The sequence below is a fragment of the Chrysochloris asiatica genome, unplaced genomic scaffold (genome assembly GCF_000296735.1).
Source record: "Chrysochloris asiatica unplaced genomic scaffold, ChrAsi1.0 scaffold00052, whole genome shotgun sequence".
In the NCBI taxonomy this organism is placed as follows: Eukaryota; Metazoa; Chordata; class Mammalia; order Afrosoricida; family Chrysochloridae; genus Chrysochloris; species Chrysochloris asiatica.
In genome coordinates this window covers 2,952,135-2,972,940 of record NW_006408570.1, presented here as the reverse complement: position 1 = coordinate 2,972,940, position 20,806 = coordinate 2,952,135, and the positions used below count along the sequence as shown (strand labels likewise).

Below are 20,806 nucleotides of genomic sequence, written 5' to 3'. Positions count from 1 at the left end.
ACACCCTCCTCTCCTCTTTTCTCCACGAAAATTCTGGTTGATTTGAAGAAGGAAGCAGCTGAAGAATTTTCTCTGTTTCTTTTGGCTTTTGCCGAGGAAGGGGCAGGCAGACCCTGCATTCCACAGGGAATCGGACAAAGCAATTCTACAGTCTACAGGCCTTTGATGAGGGCCATGTATTCTAGGCCTGTTGGCAAAGGGATTCCAGAACTCTCCAACTGCACCTGGTTTCCCTGAAATTTAAAAACCTCATGAGGAACCTTTCTCCTGAAACCAGCCCCAGCAAGGGCCACCCTGGGATAAGATGTGATTCCCCCCCCCCCCCACTCAGTTGTACCTCTTCTACATTTACAGTTGTGACAATCGCTATTAGACCTGAAAAACAATTACTTGCAGTTGAGTCCTAAGGTCCTATCCCCCTCATCACCAGACCCGACCCATCTGGACATGAGGAAAACTATTCAGTCTCACAAACTGTAGGAGTAGTTCTGCTCTGTCTTGTTGGGTTGCTGAGTACAGTCTAAATCAAGTTGATGGTAGTGGACTTTGGGCTTTGGGTATGGGCATGTCATTTTATCATAAAAGTATTTCAGTGTGCAATTCTAAAAAATGAAGCATCTCTTAAAAACAGTAGAACTGGATGGTTACTTAATTCCTGTAAGGAAATTCGAACAGTATGATTATGTGACTGCTTCGACCTTTAACTCATCCATTACAATCTCAGTAGCAACACCCACGCGTGTTATAATGATTACTGAAATCAGTTTGTTTTTTCTCCTTATTGTCTTTAGGATATATCCTACCTGAGTTACATATTAATATTTTCCTCATTCCTTTTTACAGCTTCAAAATATGGATGTACCATAGTTTATTCAACCCATTTGCAGTCTTTATACATATTCTGTTAATTTCAGGGTCTTGTAAAGGGAAGCTTCCAGGGACTTTTCTAAGTACATTTTATGATTTTTTTCTAATTTTTTTGTTTTGTTGTTGTTAAGTGCCAATAATTTCTTCTTTAAGACTGAAATTTTCACTCTATGAAGGAAATGATCTATTCTGTCTTAATAATCATAGTACTTCCCACTTAGAATAGTGTTGTCACTAAGTATGTGTTAAATGGATAAGTATGGGTTCAATGACATCATTCTTGGCTTCCATGCTGGTGGTGGTGTTGTTAGGTGCCATTGAGTTGGTACCGATCCTGTGCACAACAGAATGAAACACTGTCCGGTCCTGGGCAAACCTCCCAGTTGTTACCATGCTTGACCCCATTGATGTTGCCATTTTGCCAGTCCATGTGGCGGGGGTCTTCCTCTTTTTCTCTGACCCTCCATGCTGGTCAGCTGGGTTCAATTTTCAACCAATGCATGTCATGCATAGCCACCACCCATTCATCTGTCATTGGAGGCTTATGTGTTGCTTTGATGCTAAATAGGGCTCAGTGGTGCTTCCAGACTTAGGAGAGAAAAAAAAATCGGGTGATCTATTTCTGGAATTCAGCCATTGAAAACCCTCTGGATCACAGCAGTTTGATCTGCAACCCATCATAGGGATGGACTACATATAGACTATATAGTGCAGGAGTAGATAACATTTAATTTATTTTATTTTTCTTATAATGGTGGTATTCTGATAAGCCACTATGCCAGAAACTTCTATACTAGAAATTGTGCAGTAACCTATGGAATTAGGAAGAAGTCTTGGGATAAGTGTTAGCTTAAAGTTCAGAAGGATGAAAGAAGAAACTTGTTCTCAGAAAGATGAGGAAGTTGGTGGAAGAGACCTCTGAGATACATGCTATTCAGAATAGGTTTCCTGGGATATGAATGTTAAAAAGAGAAACTTTCATATTTTTAGTTTGCTGGTCAAAATGTTCAATAACTGCCCTATTAAGTCTCTAACTTACCTACTAAAGACAGAGGGAGAAAGATCTCTTTGGAAGAGCTAGGGCTGTTAAAATTAACTACTCTCTTCTCACTGATAACCATAAGGTTGGTAGTTCAAACTCAACCAGCACTCTCAGAATCCCTATACAGGGTCACTGTGAGTCAGACTGACTCAGCAGCACTCAGCCACCACCTCTCTTCACTATATTAGATGAATGACAAGGTTAACTATTTAGTGTGGTTTTGTTGTTGTTAAGGTTCTTAAAAATCTAAACAAACCAAATTTCTGCTAATTTGTAGTTAACATTTTTTAACTATTGCAGGTAAAAAGCCTTTTAATTCTCTTTATGTGTATTCCAGACTGTTTTGTGAGAGGCTAGTGTCTTTCTGGAGTCGTGGCGCTGTAGGATCAGCGCTGTACTGTTCACCACCAACAGCTCCTCGGAAACCCTTTACAGGGTTGCTATGAGTCGGAGCTGACTTGACGGCACATAATAAGTGTCTTTTCAGCACTGAGAACTCAGTGACTTATTACATAGATTGATTATTGTGCTTTACCAGTATCTAGAGATACACATAGAGGAAAATTCTGGTTTGGAAACGATAGGTTATGACAACAGTTAGGCCTTTTAGAGCCTTTGATAAACCAATAGACATTGTATACCTCTAATGGGAACTCCAGGAGTCAAGGTATGCGGTTCAGACTCACCAGCTGCTCCTTGAAAACCCTACGTGGGGTTGCTGTGAGTCGAACCAACTCAACGGCACTTAAAAATGGGAACTCCTGGTGTGATGCTGTAGGATAAGCACTGGACTGTGAACCACAAGGTTGGTGATTCAAACTCACCAGCTGTTCCTCGGAAACATTTTACATTTATATTATGTATAAGTAAAGATGAAAGTACTGTAAGACTTGTAAAAACAGTAACCTGTCAGAGAAGGAAAACAGAAATGTTTTCCATTAAGATGAGCTGTAAAAAAATGGTCAGGAAAGTTAAATATGGACAACTTGCAAGACCCAGGAAAACAAGGCAATCCCATTGAGTTTTGGCTGTCACAGGTTTCACTGTATTTAGTAGTTATTGATTAAATTGAAGCCCTTGTGGCACATAGGTTAAGCACTCAGGGGTACTTAAGCCAAATCAGTGGTTCAAGCCTACCATTCGCTCCATGGAAGAAAGATGGCAGTCTACTTATGCAAAGATTTATATAATCCTGATAATCATACAGATTGGTTCTACTCTGTCCTACAAGGGTCCCCATGAGTTGAAATTGACTCAACGGTAGTGGGTTTAGTTTTTGTTTATAAGCAAATTGTAGTTTGAACCACGATCATCAAATAATACTCACAGTGTGGGTTTTCCATAGCAGGCATAGATATCTGAAGACCTCTCATTTCCTACCCTGCATTTCTATCAGGTGTTAAGAAGTAGGGATCTGATAGGAAGTAAAACCCAAACCCATTGTGTTGATTCAATTCCACTAGTGACCTATAGAGACCCTGTGCCACCAGAACTTCTTGATAGAAGTATAAGCATAATGTGTACCATTATTTATTTATTTTTTAAACTGGGAGCATGAAGGCAAGAGGACTCCTGACCTGGCGCTGTAGGATTAGCACTAGACTGTGTACCACAGAGTTGGCAGTTCAGGGTCACCAGCTGCTCCTCAGAAATCCAGTACAGGGTTGCTGTGAATCGGAATCGACTCAACAGCACTTAAAAAAACAAGAAGGAAGGACTATTTTTCTGGTGGGGGTGTAAGCTGAAGTGAGTAGTGCTGTGCATTGATAGACTATAAGGAACTTTTAAGTGTTTGGGAACTGCAAGATACTCTTGTTTACATCTGTTAGTGGTTAAAAGCATGGCTTTAGGGGCCATATTACCTTGAATGCAAATCTTGATGCAGCCGCTTATTAACTATAACTTTAGAAAATTTTCTTAACCTCTTTGTGCCTAGTGTCATCCTTTATAAAACTGACCATATCTCGGGGTGGTGAGAATTAAACGAATCCATCCACGTAAAGTGCTTAGAATAGTACTCAGCACAGAGGCAACACTTTATAAAGTTAGCCATTTGGACAATAATAAGTTTAGTTATTGTTACTCTCTCTATATATTTGTCTGTTCTGTTACTATTGAGCAATCCAAGAATAAGGTGACTGGTTTGTTATATTTTACTGTATTGTATGTTAAAACCAATTCTGTGCTGTTGTATATTGCTTTTTCAAGTTGTGTAGCTATTGACAACTAATAAACATAAGCATAATGTAATTGCTATGTGAAATCTACTAGCTATAAAGGTTAAGCCTAAGGAAAGGTATATGCCCTTGGGAAATGAGTCTTTCAAAATTGTAGGTTTGCCGTTCTTTTCATTGTATGCGGGGATGATGATAACACATATTAAATGTGTATTCATTTCTAAGTATTTTATTGTTTTCATCGTTTATATCAATATTAAATTATGAAATCCCTATTGTACAAAAGTTATTTAACATGCTCAGCACCTTGGACAGCACCAGGGCAACTACAGCATACATGAACTCTAGCTTTTTATGTTTGTGGTCTGGATTCAGGAAAGAAAAGAAGAAAAAGGTGGGGGTGGGGGGAGTTTAAATCCTCATAATCCCTAATTCTAACATGTATGAAAAACAAGATGGTTTTCATGACTTATTTCAGTATGTTTGATACTGCCTGTAGAACCCACCTCATGAAGTAGTTTGTGTTAAAATGATCTAATATTTGTGTTTTAACTTTCAGCTTTGTGTTATTCTTGGAAAATTTCGCACCACTTGTGAATTCCTTGAACCTGGGCATTGCAAACCCACTTCTGTTGGGCCCATCTCCTTTGCACTTTGCTCAGATTAAGACTCAGTTGGCGCTTCAGCAGCTGAATGCCGTTGCCTCACATGGTTCAACACCACCTTATGCTTTATTAAATCAGGCTTTCTTGAAAATAGCCATGTCGAGACCCAGGTTTAATCCTCGAGGAAACTTTCCACTTCAGAGGCCACGAGCACCTAACCCTTCTGTAATGAGGCCTCCAGGACCATTTATGAGACCTGGATCTATGGGTCTCCCAAGATTTTACTCGGCAGGAAGAGCCCGTGGGATTCCACACAGATTTCCTGGACATGAATCTTACCAGAATGTTGGACCACAGAGAATGAACGTTCAGGTAACTCAACACCGAACTGATCCAAGATTGACTAAAGAAAAATTGGATTTTCATGAAGCACAACAAAAGAAGGGGAAGCCTCATGTTAGCCGATGGGATGATGAGGCTCAGATGGCTGCATCAGTAGGAGTGAAACAGAGTTCTATAGCACAGGTTACGGAGCAGAGTCCTAAAGTACAGAGTCGCTATACAAAAGAGAGTGCATCAAGTATTTTAGCAAGTTTTGGATTATCTAATGAAGACTTAGAAGAACTTAGTCGCTATCCTGATGAACAGCTAACTCCTGAAAATATGCCATTAATTTTGAGGGATATAAGAATGCGAAAAATGGGGCGCCGATTACCTAATTTATCTTCTCAGAGCAGGAATAAAGAAACCCTTGGTAATGAGGCAGTTTCAAGAAATGTGATTGATTATGGGCATGCAAGTAAATATGGCTACACAGAAGATCCTCTTGAAGTTCGTATTTATGACCCTGAAATTCCAACTGATGAGGTCAAGAATGAATTTCAGTCACAGCAGAGCATTTCTGCGTCTCCTTCCTCATCAAATGTGATATGCAATTCTATGTTTCCAGTTGAAGATGTGTTCAGACAGATGGACTTCCCCAGTGAATCTTCCAATAATCAATCTTATTTCCCAGTTGAGAGTGGAAGCAAGATGTCAGGCTTACATATTTCAGGAGGACAGTCAGTCCTTGAACCTGTAAAATCTGCGAACCAAGCCATTAGCCAGACAACTAGCCAGACAGCAAGTCAGTCTCTGATTACTCCATCTATGAACCAGCAAACTTTTTCTTCTGAATTAATTTCAACTGTGAGCCAACAAGAGCGGATCTCCCATGAACCTGCAATGAACTCATCTAATGTTGGATCAGGAGGAAATAAAAAGAATTATCAGTCAGAGGCTGATGCTCCTATTCAGTCTCCTTTTGGGATTGTGAAAGCATCATGGCTACCAAAGTTTTCTGATGCCCAGAAGATGAAGAGATTGCCAACTCCTTCTATGATGAATGATTATTATGCAGCATCTCCAAGAATATTTCCACATTTGTGTTCTCTGTGTAACGTAGAATGTAGTCATTTGAAGGTGAGTGTTTTTAAAGATCCATGTACAATGATACCCAGCGCCTAAATTCCCTCTAAATTTGATTTGTATACTGGTGTTTACTAAGCATCATGGAAATTAATTTTTATTTCAACATCGATACTTAGCTGTAATCTTTTAGTAGCCCTGGCCTAAGTACTGAATTGAATGTTAGGTTTTCTGAATTCCTGTTAATGGGCATTTCACACAAATTCCCAGAAAATAACTTACATAACATAAGCTGTGTATTTATGACAATGTTTACCTGAATCACCTTTATCTAAGTATGAGTATTACATGCTTCTCGGTTAGTGTGAAAATATAAAATGTTGAAAGAACACATTTGTACTGCACATTTTAAGAGCCAGTAGCCTTGCATGTATTTACCCATCTTGGTTTAAAGATAGTTACTGTTTTAAATGTTTTCTGACTTGATACAGAGGTGTAGTGAGTTTTAGTTTCTTGAGAGAAGGAGCTTCCTAAGATATCCTAATCCATAGAAAAATCAGTCAGTGATTGAGCTATTTAAAGGACCAAATGTAAACAGGACTAAAGTTGTCAAATTTTGAGAGAAAGCTCTTTTAAAAACAAACTTTAGGCACCTGCTGAAGAGTAAGTTAGTGGTATAAATATAGAATATACTTTTTGATAGCAGCGCTTGTTATAGTGGAGTAGGAATGTCCAAGTAAATTTTATTTACTTGGAAGCCAATGTTGTAGTTGTTTATAGTAAAGCACCAGGACCAGGAATACTGGTGGGGCTTTGAGCTAAGCATTGGGCTACTAACCACAAGGTTGGCAGTTCTCACCCACCAGCCACTCTGTGGGAGAAAGACAAGGCTGTCTGCTCCTGCAAAGAATTGTCTTGAAATCCCAAGAAATTCTCTGTCCTGTTTTAGAGTTGCTATAAGTCAGAATCAACTCCATGGCAGTGAGTTATACTCTAAGTTATGCTTCCTGACATTAGATTATAAAAGGAGGTGAGAATGTACTTCCGAAAGGAAATGCTGTGATTCAGTGCCGTAGCATTGGTTGTATACTCTGGTTATTGTCTTTATGGGTTTCAGCTAATAGGATGTCTTAAAGTAAAGTAGCCTTGCTGCTTTTTCATTAATTCTTGCAGCAATAATTCTCATTTTATCCAGATTTGCTAAGTTACAAGAAAGTAATACTTATTTTCTTCCATTTAAAAGAATATTGAAGTCTTCACCTTAAAAAAATCTCAGAATAATTCAGGGCACTTAATTGTAACTTGTAACTTGTAAGTGTTGGTGGTGGTTATATGCCATGGAGTCGGCTCCGACTCATAACGGCCCTGTACAGGGTTTCCGAGGCTGTAAATCTTTACGGGAGCAGAAAACCTCATCTTTCTCCCACGGAACAGCTGGTAGTTTCGAACTGCTAACCTTAAGGTTTGCAGCCCGATTTGTAGTCACTATGTTATTGGTCTGTGTACTGAGTTAAGTATTATGATTAGGATCTTTGTATTCTTGTGTTTTGGAACAACTCATAATTTATCCATTTATTTTGAACTTTTAATTAATTATGGTGAATCCCAGAATAAGGAATTCGAAGTTTTCTTTTTTATTCTTAAAGCATAGAAAAGATAAACATTTATTCAGCGAATATTTAATGGTTACCAGTGGTTTACATGGCTGTGTGGTGCTGTAGGGTAAGCACTGTGTTGTTAAACCCAAGTTTGGAGGTTCAAACCTACCAGCTGCTCTTCAGAAACCCTTTACAGGTTCACTGTGAGTTAAAACTGACTTTATGGCACTTAGCAACAACAGCATTAGATGCTAGGAGCCCTTGTGGTGCTGTAGTTTATTAAGCACTAACCAGAAAGATGGCAATTCAAATCCCTCCACTGCTCCTCAGGAGAAAGATGTGTTGGTCTGCTTCTGTAAAGATTTACAGCCTTGGAAAACCCTGTACATGGTCACTGTGAGTTGGTTCCTACTCTACGGCACATCACCACCACCACTATAGGGTTGCTGGAGTCCTGGTGTGGTGCTGCGGGTTAATACACTAGACTGCAAAGTCGGTTTGAACTGCAAGGTCAGGGGTTCAAGCTTACCACCCACTCCTCAGAAAACCTTATTACAGGGTTGCTATGAGTCAGAACAGACTCAGTGGCATTTAACAACAACATAGGGTTGCTATGAGTCAGAATCGACTTTATGGTAATTGTTTCAGTTTATGTTAAATGCTGTACAGAAGTGAAGACACTATAATATTTAGTTCTTTTCCTTAAGCAACTTACATATTCTTACTGAAGGTAGAAAATGAAACACATGAAGAGGTCAAAAGTATTAGAAGGCAAAAGCCGATTTAGTGATTTTATTTATTCTCTTTGTGTCAGTATGCTGGTAGTATAGTGGAAGGATTATCTTGACTTCAAACTTTAGCAGTTTAGGAAGCATTATTAATTTATTGACACATCATATATTTATTGTTGTTGTTAAGTACTGTGGAGTTGGTTCCGACTCATAGTGACCCTGTACAGGGTTTCCGAGGCTGCAAATCTTTACGGGAGCAGAAAGCCTCTCCCGCGGAGCAGCTGGTCGTTTCGAACTGCCAACGTTGAGGTTAGCAGCCCAATTCGTAACCACTATAACAGAGCTCCTTTATCATATATTTAGGAGTTTAATAATTAAAAAGTGTAGAATTATGCTTCCTGGCAACAAAGGGCTTTTATAGTTTGGGTAGATAGATTGTTGTTGTTATGTGCCGTGGAGTTGGTTCTGACTCATAGTGACCCTGCACAGGGTTTCTGAGGCTATAAATCTTTACGGGGGCAGAAAGCCTCATCTTTCTCCTACAGAACAGCTGGTAGTTTAGAACTGCTGACCCTGAGAATAGCAGCCCGATTCGGAACCACTACGCTACCAGAGCTCCTTTAGGCAGATGAGATTATAATTAAGTTGACAGTGGCTAAGTCTTTCTGGACTTGAAGATGGGTTTTGAATGATGAGTAGGCTTTAGATGGGCCCAGGGGGAAAGGGTTGATACTCTAAATAGGAGCAGCCGTGTACAGAGAAGCAGAGACTTTTAAGAAATGACTGTATTGCATTGTAGTGGTAGGTAATTGGAGTAGAATGGAGTACATATTAGAAATAAGTAAAAGATATTGAAAAACTAGCTTGATAGTTTAGACTTGAGGTAAGAGGCATTAGGAAGCTAATCAAGGTTCCTGACATGTTACAAAATGAATTTTAGGGAGATAAATTTGGCAGAAATGTGAAGGGTAAATAGAAAATGAGAAGAGAGAGAGAGAGAGAGGGTAGGATGCATAATTAAAAGGTTTCTCTGGGCTGCTAACTACAAGGTTGGAGGTTGAAACACACCAGCTGTTCCTCAAAAACCCTATGCAGGGTTACTGGGAGTCATAACTGATTAGAAGGCACTTAACAACAACTACTAGTTATTCAGTTACTAGGGCAACAATTCATGAATATGGTAACAGTAAAAAAAAATAGTAATCAGTAGAACTCCTTGTTGGGTGTAGTGGAGTTGATTTCTCTTATTAACGACCCCATGTGACAATAGAACTACCCTGTAAAGTTTTGTTGGCTGTAATCTTTATGGAAACAGATTGCCAGGTCTATCTTTTGCAGAACTGGATTGGTTGGAATAGCTAGCCTTTGGGTTAGTGTCCGAGTACTTAACTGTTATGCCACCAGGCTTCCTTTAAAGTTCATAGAGTGTGTTTTAAAAAAAAAACAAAAAAAAAAAAACAGAACACTTTCAATAGTCTGAATGTCACAACCAAATGAGTGATTAAAGTAGTGAATTCATCACTATCTGATAGCCATATCGAGATTTATGAACATGGACTTTGATGTTAAACCACTTTATTTCTATGTCTTTGCTGTCTGTTAAGAGTACCTGTATATGACATAGTATATACATAGTCAAAGGAGCTCTGGTAGCGTAGTGGTTACGAATCAGGCTGCGAACCACGGGAGAAAGATGAAACTTTCTGCTCCTGTAAAGATTTACAGCCTCGGAAACCTTGTGCCAGGGTCAGTATGTGTTGGAACCGACTCCATGGCACATAACAACTCCATGGCACATAACAACAAAAACAACATATACATAGTCATTAAATTTTTTCCTGAGTAACATCTCACAAATCTGTCCCCCACCTTCCAGTCTTTAGAAGACAGCAATAAAAAGTGAAATAAATTTTTTTGAACAGGATGTAAACTTTACTTGAGGAAGAAATAAATGCTCATACAACCTGTCCTTGCTTTAGAAGTATAGAAGTATCTTATTTATCTGATAGCAGCAATTCAGTTCGCGAAAATACTGAGTGACATAAAAGATTTTTGAGGTAGTTGTATCTGATGTGGTGGCAGGTATTTTCAGTGTTTCATTCTGGGCCCACTCAAGTCTACAGCTCTTGTAGCAACTCCTGCTTATTATGTAGTTAGCAATTTTTCTCTGAATAAGCAGTGCTATTTTGGGGTCCTTATCTGAATGCTATTACTAGAGAGAGGGTCTAGAAATTGGAATGGCATAAATATAGTTACTGAGTTAAGTAATGTCCCTGAGTGAAGTGGTGGTACTTTTAAGACAGTAGAAAGTGAATATGCATTTTTGTGTTGAACTGGAATGACAGTGTGCCTAAAATAAGGCAGCTACCAGTTTCAGTAGATAGATGCTATGTATATTATATGTATTCAGTATTATGTCTTCCTTTTTTTTTTTTTAAAGAAAAGCTGAAAGTCTGGATATTAGGATAAAGTCTCTGCATTTCTGAGTGTTGATAATTAAAACATTTTATGATCCAAATAAATCACGCCCAACTCATTACCTGCCAGTGTGTCTGTTTGATGTAAACAATATCCATTTAATAACAAGCATGATGGGTTTAACACTATAGGGGATCTTAACTGCCAATCCTTTCTGGCTTCCTATTTGTATCACTGAGCAGGATATGCCAACAGTACTTTTTTTTTCTTTTCTTTTTTTAGCCCACAATTAGTTTCCTGGCTTAATGGAATAATTTGGGGTGTGTACATAATTTACTGCAGACTATAACTTGTTGCTATATAGTACAAGTAATCACCTATTTTCAGATAATTTTTGCTAAGGTAAAATCCTAAATTAGTGTTAAGTATAGTTTCAACTGTGTAAACTGCTCATTCATCTTCAATGATATAAACTCAAATTTTTAAAATGGAAATGATAGTTTTTCTTAAAAGTTTTAAAATACAGGAATATATAATGACGTTCCTGCCTATTCAAACTCCAAAAGATCAAAAATACATTGAGTAATGTATACATTGTTTCTCCTAATTGTTTCACTTTTGGGATTTTGAAAACTGTACAGGCAGTCCCAGATTTACAAACTAGTTCTGTTTGAAAGCCTGTCTTTCAGTTGAATTAATATGCAAGTTGAAACAGTTAGGTACAGTTTATATCTAATGTCAGTTATTCACATGTTTAGTATATAATACAGCTTTCTATGCATAAAAAACATTAGAGAAACACTTCAGAAATACAAAAATATCTTTCACAGCACAGTAATAATTAAGTTTTGAAGTGCGTCTCAAAGTTGCGCCTATTTGTTACTACGAACCATTGTATGTACCTCAAATTTTTAATGTAATATAGGCTTATTATGTTGGTTCGTAAGGAGTCATAAGTTGGAGGTTCATAACTCCAGGGACTGCCTATACTGGCTTTTCCCCAAAATCAGATGTATTTTCCAGAAACGACTTATGGGTATGGACTGTAATTTTAAGGCAGACTTATTTGTTAATGAAGTAGTGTGTAAGAAACTATTTTAATTGTAAAGTTCTATATGTAAGAGCCTTTGTTTGAAATGGTGTTGCTTTCCATTAAATCTTAAAAATAAATTAGATTTGATCAGCAAGAGTTATTCCTATTTTCACTAACGTTTTCCAGTACAGTATTGGAAATGTTCTTGGCTGAAGAGTTAGGGCATTTTTGTTGTTATTTTTAGCTTAAACTCTAAAGGTGTAAGCCACTGAGACGCCGTGTATTTTTTTGAAGCTAGCATTTCACAGATGCCATTTTAGCTATATAATTTTTAGTATTCTCTGAAATACTGATGTAATGTTTGATATGAGTTATTTTCTGATCCATGCTTTTATTTTCTTCCAGATTTAGGTGTATGAGGGGGCTTTAAAACATGAGTGGAAAAATTTCATTATCTTTTTATTATAGTTGTTTACGAACTTTTTTAAGCCCCCTGCATATTTGATTTCAAAATGAGTATTTATTGGTATGATTTTTTAAAATGTTTTTTATACCTAAGTACTTTAAAACAGAATCAGGGAGATATGGCATTAAGTGCATTTGTTTGTACACTTTACATTTTGTTGGTGAAAATTCTATTGAGTCAAATACGAGCTACTAGATTTGTTTAATTTTTGAAAAATCATGATTTGTTACATAATTTTCAGAAGCCTAATTCAGTAGTCACCTTGAAAAATATTCTGATTTCAGTACTTTCTCCTTTTACAATAGGATTGGATTCAGCACCAAAATACATCAACTCATATTGAGAGCTGCCGACAATTACGTCAACAGTAAGAACATTTTCACCCATTTTTTATATGTAGCACATTTGCAAGATAGTTAATGTTTAGATAGGATTGTTACTTTTACTTTGATACTTGGGAGAAAACTGTTTCTTATTTAAAATAATAGATAGCATAGAAAGTACATCTAATCGTTTTTCAAAGGGGGAGAATGAAATAAGATTACCAGAAAGATAATAACATGTTACAAGGCAAATAAATTTATGACACAAATGTTGTGGGTTTTTTAATTGTGTTTATGAAAACATCACAAGTTTCTTTGTTGTTATTTTTCAGTTTACTATCCAGTAACACATCCAATTAAAACAATTTTGAAAAAGTAAAAATGAATTTAATTTTGCTGGGGAAGTTTAAGGAATTTAAACACGTTCTAGTTTCAGGATAGCTGAATTTGGGTACTCAATAATTAGTGTCAGAAGTATTTCCATATCTTATATGTCCTCTTCTGTATTAACTTCGTGAAATGTCAAGCTTTTTCTTCACATGAAAAAAATGGCCCCAATTGTTGACTTAAGTGATCTCTGTATGGTACTCCCAGGAATTAAAAAACAAACAAAAAACTCTTCTTTCCCCCAATACCTGCAGAAGTCCTTGGTTTGGCTTTTTTTTGGTCTACCTTGGGTTAATTGTCTTACCTTTAAACCAGTTATAGTGGTTATATAGGAATATGATACTATACCTCAGTTTGTGTCATGAATGAATGCCGCCAAAATCCACGTAGAATAAGAATAAAGATTGGTGTTAAGACTCTGCAAGCAAACATAGGTTTGCATCCATACAGAGATAATTTTTCTGAATTGGATTGCCTTCTGCCACTTTAAATGGAGAATCTCTTCTAGGCTATAAATCTTCCTACCAGCACCCAGTGGGAAGTCTAATTTTTATAAAATTTGAGGAGTTTAGGTGGGATTGAGTTATTTATATGTTAGGAACATAAAGATTAAATACTCAGCTGTGGTTTGAACCCATCCAGCTGTTGTACTCACCATTCATCTGTCAGTTTGTCATTCTGTGGTGACTTTTAAGTTGATTTCATGCTGGGAGTTATGCCACCAGTATTTCAAATACTACCAGGGTCACCCATGATGAACAAGTTTCATCAGAGCTTCCAGACTAAGACAAACTAAGAAGAAAGCATAGTCTTCTGAAAGATGACTTGCTGAAAACCAAACTTAAGAATAGCAACAAAACATGGTCTAATACATTGCTGGAAGATGAACACCTCAGGTTGGAAGGAACTTAAAATACAACTGCCTCCTCAAAGTAGAGTTGACTGATGATGCAGATGGAGTAAAGCCTTCAGGACCTTCATTTGCTGATGATGCATGATTCAAAATGAGAAGAAACAGTTGTACAACATCCATTAATAATCAGAACATGGAATATATGAAGTTACAAATCCAGGAAAATTGGAAGACATCAAAACTGAAGAGGAACGCATAAAGGTCGATGTCTTAAGCATTAGTGAGCTGAAATGGACTGGTTTGAATTGGACAGTTATGATTTACTATTCTGAGAATGACAAATTGAAGAGGAATTATGTCGCATTCATTGTCAATAAGAACATTTCAAGATCTATCTTAAAGCATAATGCTATCTGACAGATTAATAGCTGTACACCTACAAGGAAGATCAATCACTGAAGCCAGTACATGAAAAAATTGAAAAGTTCTATCAACTTCTTCAGTCTGAAATTAATCAAACATGCAATCAAGATGTTTTACTAATTAGAACAGCGGCTCTGTGGGAGAAAAGGCCTGACAATCTGGTCTTGTAAAAATTACAGCCTAGAAAACCCTTTTTGGCACTTTCAGTATCACATTGGGTTGCTATGAGTTGAAACTTGACTCAGCAGTACTTAACAAAGAGGAGCCTAGCTGCATGCACTGCCATTATATATTAAGGCAAACAGCATTATATTCCTATTAAAGCCTTATGAGTACATATGTTTGTTATATTTTTCATGTACATAGGACCCTCATTTTGAAAGCCTGTGTTTTCCATGCCTGCTACGTTAATGCTTTGCCCTGTTATATTTTCTTACCTTATTCAAGTTGTGTGCTCTTGAATAATAATCTTCATTACTTTATCTTCTCTGCAAAAAAATTTAACAAACTTGATTTGAATAGGTACTTAGGATCCTTCCATGGCAAAATATGTTATATGTCCTTTTAAAAATGAAATCTTCCATTGTTTGTGTATTTACCTTAATCTGTTAGTCATTCCTCTATTGATGTTGTTGTTAAGTGCCGTCGAGTCAATTCCAACCCGTAGTGACCCTTTATAGGGTTTCCAAGGAGTGGCTGGTGAGCTTGAAGACGACATTGCAGACTGATGCATTAGCCCATAGCACCACACCATATATAAACTAAAATCAAGCCCATTCTGACTCAGGCGACTCTATAGGACCAAGTAGAACTGTTCCTTAGGGTTTCCGAGATTGTAAATTTTACTAGTGTAAAGCCTCAACTTTCTTCCTGTAGCACACATGGAGGATTTGAATCACTGACTTTGTGGTTAGCAGCATATTGCCACCAAAATTACTTATCGACATATATTTAGATTATTTCTTTTTTTGAAGCTTTACTGTCTTCTCGTTGTTATAAATGTGACTTGGTGGTTTTTTGAAAAGGCCCAGAGCATCAGATTTTAATAACTATAATAAATTATAGTTGTTATTGTTAAGAGTCAGTTCCGATTCATAGCTACCCTGTATATGGAAACCTGGTAGCATAGTGGGTTATAAGTTAGGCTGCTTGAATCCACCAGCCACTTCTTGGAGAAAGATGGGGCTTTCTGCTCCATGAAGATTTACAGCCTTGGAAACCCTATACAGGGTAGCTATGAGCATGAACCGACTCCATGGTACATAACCACCACACCATATGGTTTCTGAGGAGCAGCTGGTAGTTTGAACTTCTGAACTTGGAGTTAGCAGTCCCGTACTTATCCTACAGCACCAGACCAGAACGCCATAAATGATAAGAGTAATCATTTAATGTTGGATATTATTCTAAGTGCTTTATGTATTTCTTGAAATCTTCAAAACACCTTTATGATGAGGGGTAGGCATAATAATCATTCCTGATTTTACCAATGAGGACTTGAGCACAGAGCAGCAGCATCCCTACTGTCTCACACAGCAGCTTGTCTGTGACTAGCTCCATGTTTTATTTTCCTTTTTTTCTCCCTTTTGCCCTCAACAGGTTTTTTCATAAATTCCTAAGCTTCAAAATATTGAAAGTATAGTATATATTCATGTATTAGTAAATCTGAAAGGCCCTTAAGTATGAATGTCTATTACTACAATACTTTCATTATTTAATTTGTATGTTCAATAAATAATAAAAAATAATTACTATGCAAAGTTAGATTTGAACAGTCTCTTATATAGGAGAGAAAAATTGAGTCTCATAATCTCACTTTAGCTATTTGTTAATTTTGTTAATTTTCAAAATAGATATCCTGATTGGAATCCTGAGATCCTCCCATCAAGAAGGTAATTTTAAAAATTGTGATACAATTACAACTTGATTTTCATTTGCAATTGAACATGTACTTTAAAAAAATATATATCATTTTGTATTGAGTCCCACTATTTAACTTTAAAATTTTTAAACAGTGCATAAATGCAAAAAAAAACTTTATGAATCTTTCTGTAATCACTCCATCTCAAAAATGTTATCTCCCCTCTTTGAACTACTACTTCCTGTAGTCTTTTCAGAAAACAATTTTATGGTGACTTTTACTGCTATTTTATGTTTTTGAAATCTGAGATTGTAAATGTCTTGAGGTTCAAATAACCTTATTACATTTATAGAAAATAGAAACCGCATGTGAAATAGCCTTTTGAATAAAGAAAAAATGATTTTTTCTTTTGTATATGATCCTGTAGGATACCTAATAAATTCTTGTTTATTAGAGTTCTTAATACTTTCAAAACATAATACTATTACAGAAAAATCTCAAGAAATTGATGATGATATCTATCTGAATTCTCAAAACAGGGTTCCAGTGTAGCAATTGGAATGCTGACCATCTGTTATAATTATTGTGAATTTGGACATAACAAATCTGACTTTTTTTTTCTTCTTAAAGTAAATACATGGTTTTCGAGTTTGGTGTTGCTAATAATCTGTTTCTAAGAAGATACTTTTATCATGTAATATAATTTAAATTTACACTAAATTTCTGAGTCTTAATTTTTTTCCTGCTTTGTAGAAATGATGGCACTAGGAAAGAGACTCAAACTCCAAGAAGACGTTCTCATTCACCGAGTCCTAGGCATTCTAGGAGATCAAGTTCAAGTCACAGATTTCGTCGATCTCGAAGCCCAGTACGTCATATGTATAGACCAAGAAGTCGAAGTCCAAGAATTTGTCATCGTTTCATTTCTAGATACAGATCCAGGTCCCCTAACCCATCATATCGAATCAGAACTGCTTTTAGCCCAGAAAGTTACCGATTGAGTCGCACTGAAAGGTCATCAAGAAGATCCGTGAGATCATCAGGTATACTGATAAATATGAAATAAACTATTTCTTCTTTTTTTTTTTTTTTTGGTTTGAATTTTCTTAATGCTGTATTTCTAATGTGATTGAAATTGTGACTTAAGTACTACTGCCAAGATATAACAAAAGTTCACGTTATAAGCTATTTTCTACAGGTATTTAAAAGGTTTGAAAGATATGAATGTTGTTCTGCATTGTTTATTTTTTAAATTGCTGTATAAAATTTGATCTACCTCTGAACCTAGCGCATTTTACCTCTGTATTTAACTGTATAAGAACAAATGTGGGTGAGTGTATCTGTTCATCCAATATCAAATTTTAAAAGGCTACGAATCGGGCTGCGAACCTTAAGGTCAGCGGTTCGAAACTACCAGCCGCTCCGCGGGAGAAAGATGAGGCTTTCTACTCCCGTAAAGATTTACACCCTCGGAAACCCTGTACAGGGTCGCTATGGGTCGGACCCGACTCGATGGCACTTAACAACAACAACAACAACATATAAACACTAGATCAGCATAATAGACTAGAAATTTTTCCTCTGAATTTATTTAAAATTTTTAAGTAATTATATTTTCCAGGAATAGCTCTTAACATACATTGAAGTACAAATATACAACTGAAGATCTGTTGTCTGTTTAAATATATTAAACAAATCTTTTATTATAGCAATGCATTCTAAAAGAGGGAGTACAAATATAATTACTTTCAAATGTATAAGGTAGTAGTTCTCAAAGTGTGGTCCAAGAACTTTAGAGGGTCCCCAAGATCTTTTCAAGAGTCTCTGAGGTCTTCTCTTTTCCATCTATGTATAAGTATATGTATGATACTCCTTATATACTTCAGCCAAAACAATATACCCAGCAGATTGACTATAGAAGTATATAGGAAAATCCAGGTATTTCCTTTAAGTCCAGTACTAATGTAATTTTTTTTGGGGGGTGGGGGGGGTGTTAATGGGGAGTACGCCAGTGCTAATCTTACTAAACTTTAAAATGCCATTTCAATAAAATATTCCTGGTAATATGAGTTTATAGGAAACCTATATGAATTAAACTTTTGAGTAAACAAAGACTAATAATTTTATTTACCTGTTTGACTTGAGAATGACTTTGTGATAAATATTTAGAATTCTTTAGGGATTGTTGTTACTGTCATAACTTGTGATAAATGACTTTGTGATACATATTTAGGATTCTTTAGGGATTGTTGTTACTGTCATTATATTATAAAGTACTTTAAGTTCTTTTCAGTTGGAAATTCATTTTTATTATTTTTACTAGATAAAGAAAAAGCTTCAGAAGATACAGTACGATCCGGACATGGATCTGAAACGAGTAAAAAGAAGCATCTTGAAGCCGTTGATAAAGATAAAGGACACTCACCAACACAAAAGCCTAAAAGTAGCAGTGGATCAAAACCATCAGTTAAATCTACAAGTTGCACAAAGAGTGATTCAAGTACTCGTCATAAGTCAAAGAACCTTGAAGATGGTGGCTTACCAGAAAGTAAACAAGCATCTGATAAAGTTGTTTCTGTCCAGCGAAAGGTCAGTGATTTTATAATTTATTAGTGCAAGTTTGCAGACATTTGTTACTGTAATAAACAGAAAACAAAAATGACTGAATTTTATTTCCATATATCCAGTAAGTTTGAAATGGTGACTAGTTAAATTATGTTAATATGGAATACTAGTTTTTCTTGGGAATAAAGTAAAAGTTCAAAAATTTTAAAGTCATGTAGCTCCAGAATTCAAGAGGTTTGGCATTTGATGTATCAAAAATGAGAGCATTCTAATTGTTTGCTGTTTTTAGCTTGTCACACATCCTGATTCTTATGATGAGTTTTGATTGATTTGTAAATGCAATCACTGACAGCATTGAGCTTTGTCGTCTGTTATAGCCTAGAAAAAGTTATTCATTTTCAGTCTGTTGTGTTTTCGGTGCATGTAGTTACAGAAGGAGTTCTGGTGTGGTGCTGTTGATTAATGCACTGGATACTGCAAGGTCTGTTTGAACCACAAGGTTGGTGGTTCAGGCTCACCAGCTGCTCCTTGGAAACCCTACAGAGTGTCACTATGAGCCAGAACTGATTCACCGGCTCTTAACAACATATTTTTAGTGCGTGTATTTATACAAGAGTCAGTTTTCTAGGAACTGATTTGTTGCTCTGTTTTTATTGTAGCCTATTGGTTATAGTGCAGAGGTTGTTGTTGTTGTTGTTAAGTGCCGTCGAGTCGGTTCCGACCCATAGCGACCCTGTACAGGGTTTCCGAGGGTGTAAATCTTTACGGGAGTAGAAAGCCTCATCTTTCTCCCGCGGAGCAGCTGGTAGTTTCGAACCACTGACCTTAAGATTCACAGCCCGATTCGTAACCACTACGCTACCAGAGCTCCTGTTTTATATTTTAACCTAAATATTAATCACATTACTACTACAGCAGGTCCTTAGAAGGGAAAATAGTGAGACTTAATCCTACCTGCTTTGGACATGGTTTTAGGAGGGACCAGTCCCTGGAGAAGAGCATCATGCTTGGAGAAGTAGAGGGTCAGTGAGAAAGAGGAAAACCCTCGATGAAATGGATTGACACAGTGGCTGAAACAATGGGCTCAAACAACAGAAATTGTGAGGGTGTTATAGGGTGAGATAGTATTTCATTCTGTTGTACATAAGGTTGCTATGAAACAACCAACTTGATAGCACCTAATACCAGTAAATAATACATTAAAACACTTTGAGATAATTGTTAGAATAACTCTTTAACAGGTTATATTCCAAGGAGGTATACATAGTTCTCAGTATTATCTACATTAAAGACTTTCAACAGCTATTATTCTCTGACCCAAAGAGCCTGTAATACAGCATTTTGAATAAAATTAAGAAGAAATCTTGAATATTGGAACAAATTTGAAAGTGGTAAACTCGATACATAAAAGATGGTTTTATTTTGTTTCGACACTTCTGGCTGGTTTCAAACCACTCCCTGCAGCCCTTCTCCTCTTCCCCCCCCAATTTTATTTTTGTTACTATTGACACTATGCATAGAAAACCATGCACAAATTTAACAGTATTATCAGGTAGCATAGTGGTTACGAATCGGGCTGCGAACTGCTCGATCAGCAGTTCGAAACTACCAGCTGTTCGGCAAGAGAAAGATGAGGCTTTCTGCTCCCGAAAAGATTTACAGCCTCAGAAACCCTGTACAGGGTCTCTGTGAGTTGGAACTGACTCCACGGCACATAACAACAACAACCTGTGTAATTTAATGACAGTGTGTACTTACAGTTTCACAACTATTCTCATCTTTTCTAAGTTGTTCCTCCCTGTTAACAGAAACTCACTGGACCGTAAGATTCCAAGCTAATTTTTAGTTGCTATTGTTTCTTTGATCCCATATTATGGTGGTGGTTATGTGCCGTGGAGCCAATTCCAACTCATAGTGACCCCCGTATGTGGTTTGTTGTTAAGTGCTGCCACGTCAGTTCCGACTCATATCCACCCTGTGTAGGGTTTCAGAGGCTGTAAATCTTTTCAAGAGAAGAAGGCCTCATCTTTCTCACTTGGAGTAGCTGGTA

General features: G+C 36.8%; 1 protein-coding gene across 1 annotated transcript in view; it reads left to right on the top strand.

Moving 5' to 3' along the window:
* The window catches only part of ZNF638 (zinc finger protein 638), a 91,889-nt gene that overhangs the window by 16,988 nt on the left and 54,095 nt on the right, over nucleotides 1–20,806 (top strand). The window contains exons 2-6 of the mRNA XM_006862907.1: nucleotides 4,646–6,152; nucleotides 12,650–12,711; nucleotides 16,184–16,222; nucleotides 16,945–17,234; nucleotides 18,515–18,780. Coding sequence (XP_006862969.1) covers nucleotides 4,848–6,152; nucleotides 12,650–12,711; nucleotides 16,184–16,222; nucleotides 16,945–17,234; nucleotides 18,515–18,780 — 1,962 coding nt within the window. The 5' untranslated portion in view covers nucleotides 4,646–4,847. The remainder of the gene's footprint in view (nucleotides 1–4,645; nucleotides 6,153–12,649; nucleotides 12,712–16,183; nucleotides 16,223–16,944; nucleotides 17,235–18,514; nucleotides 18,781–20,806) is intronic.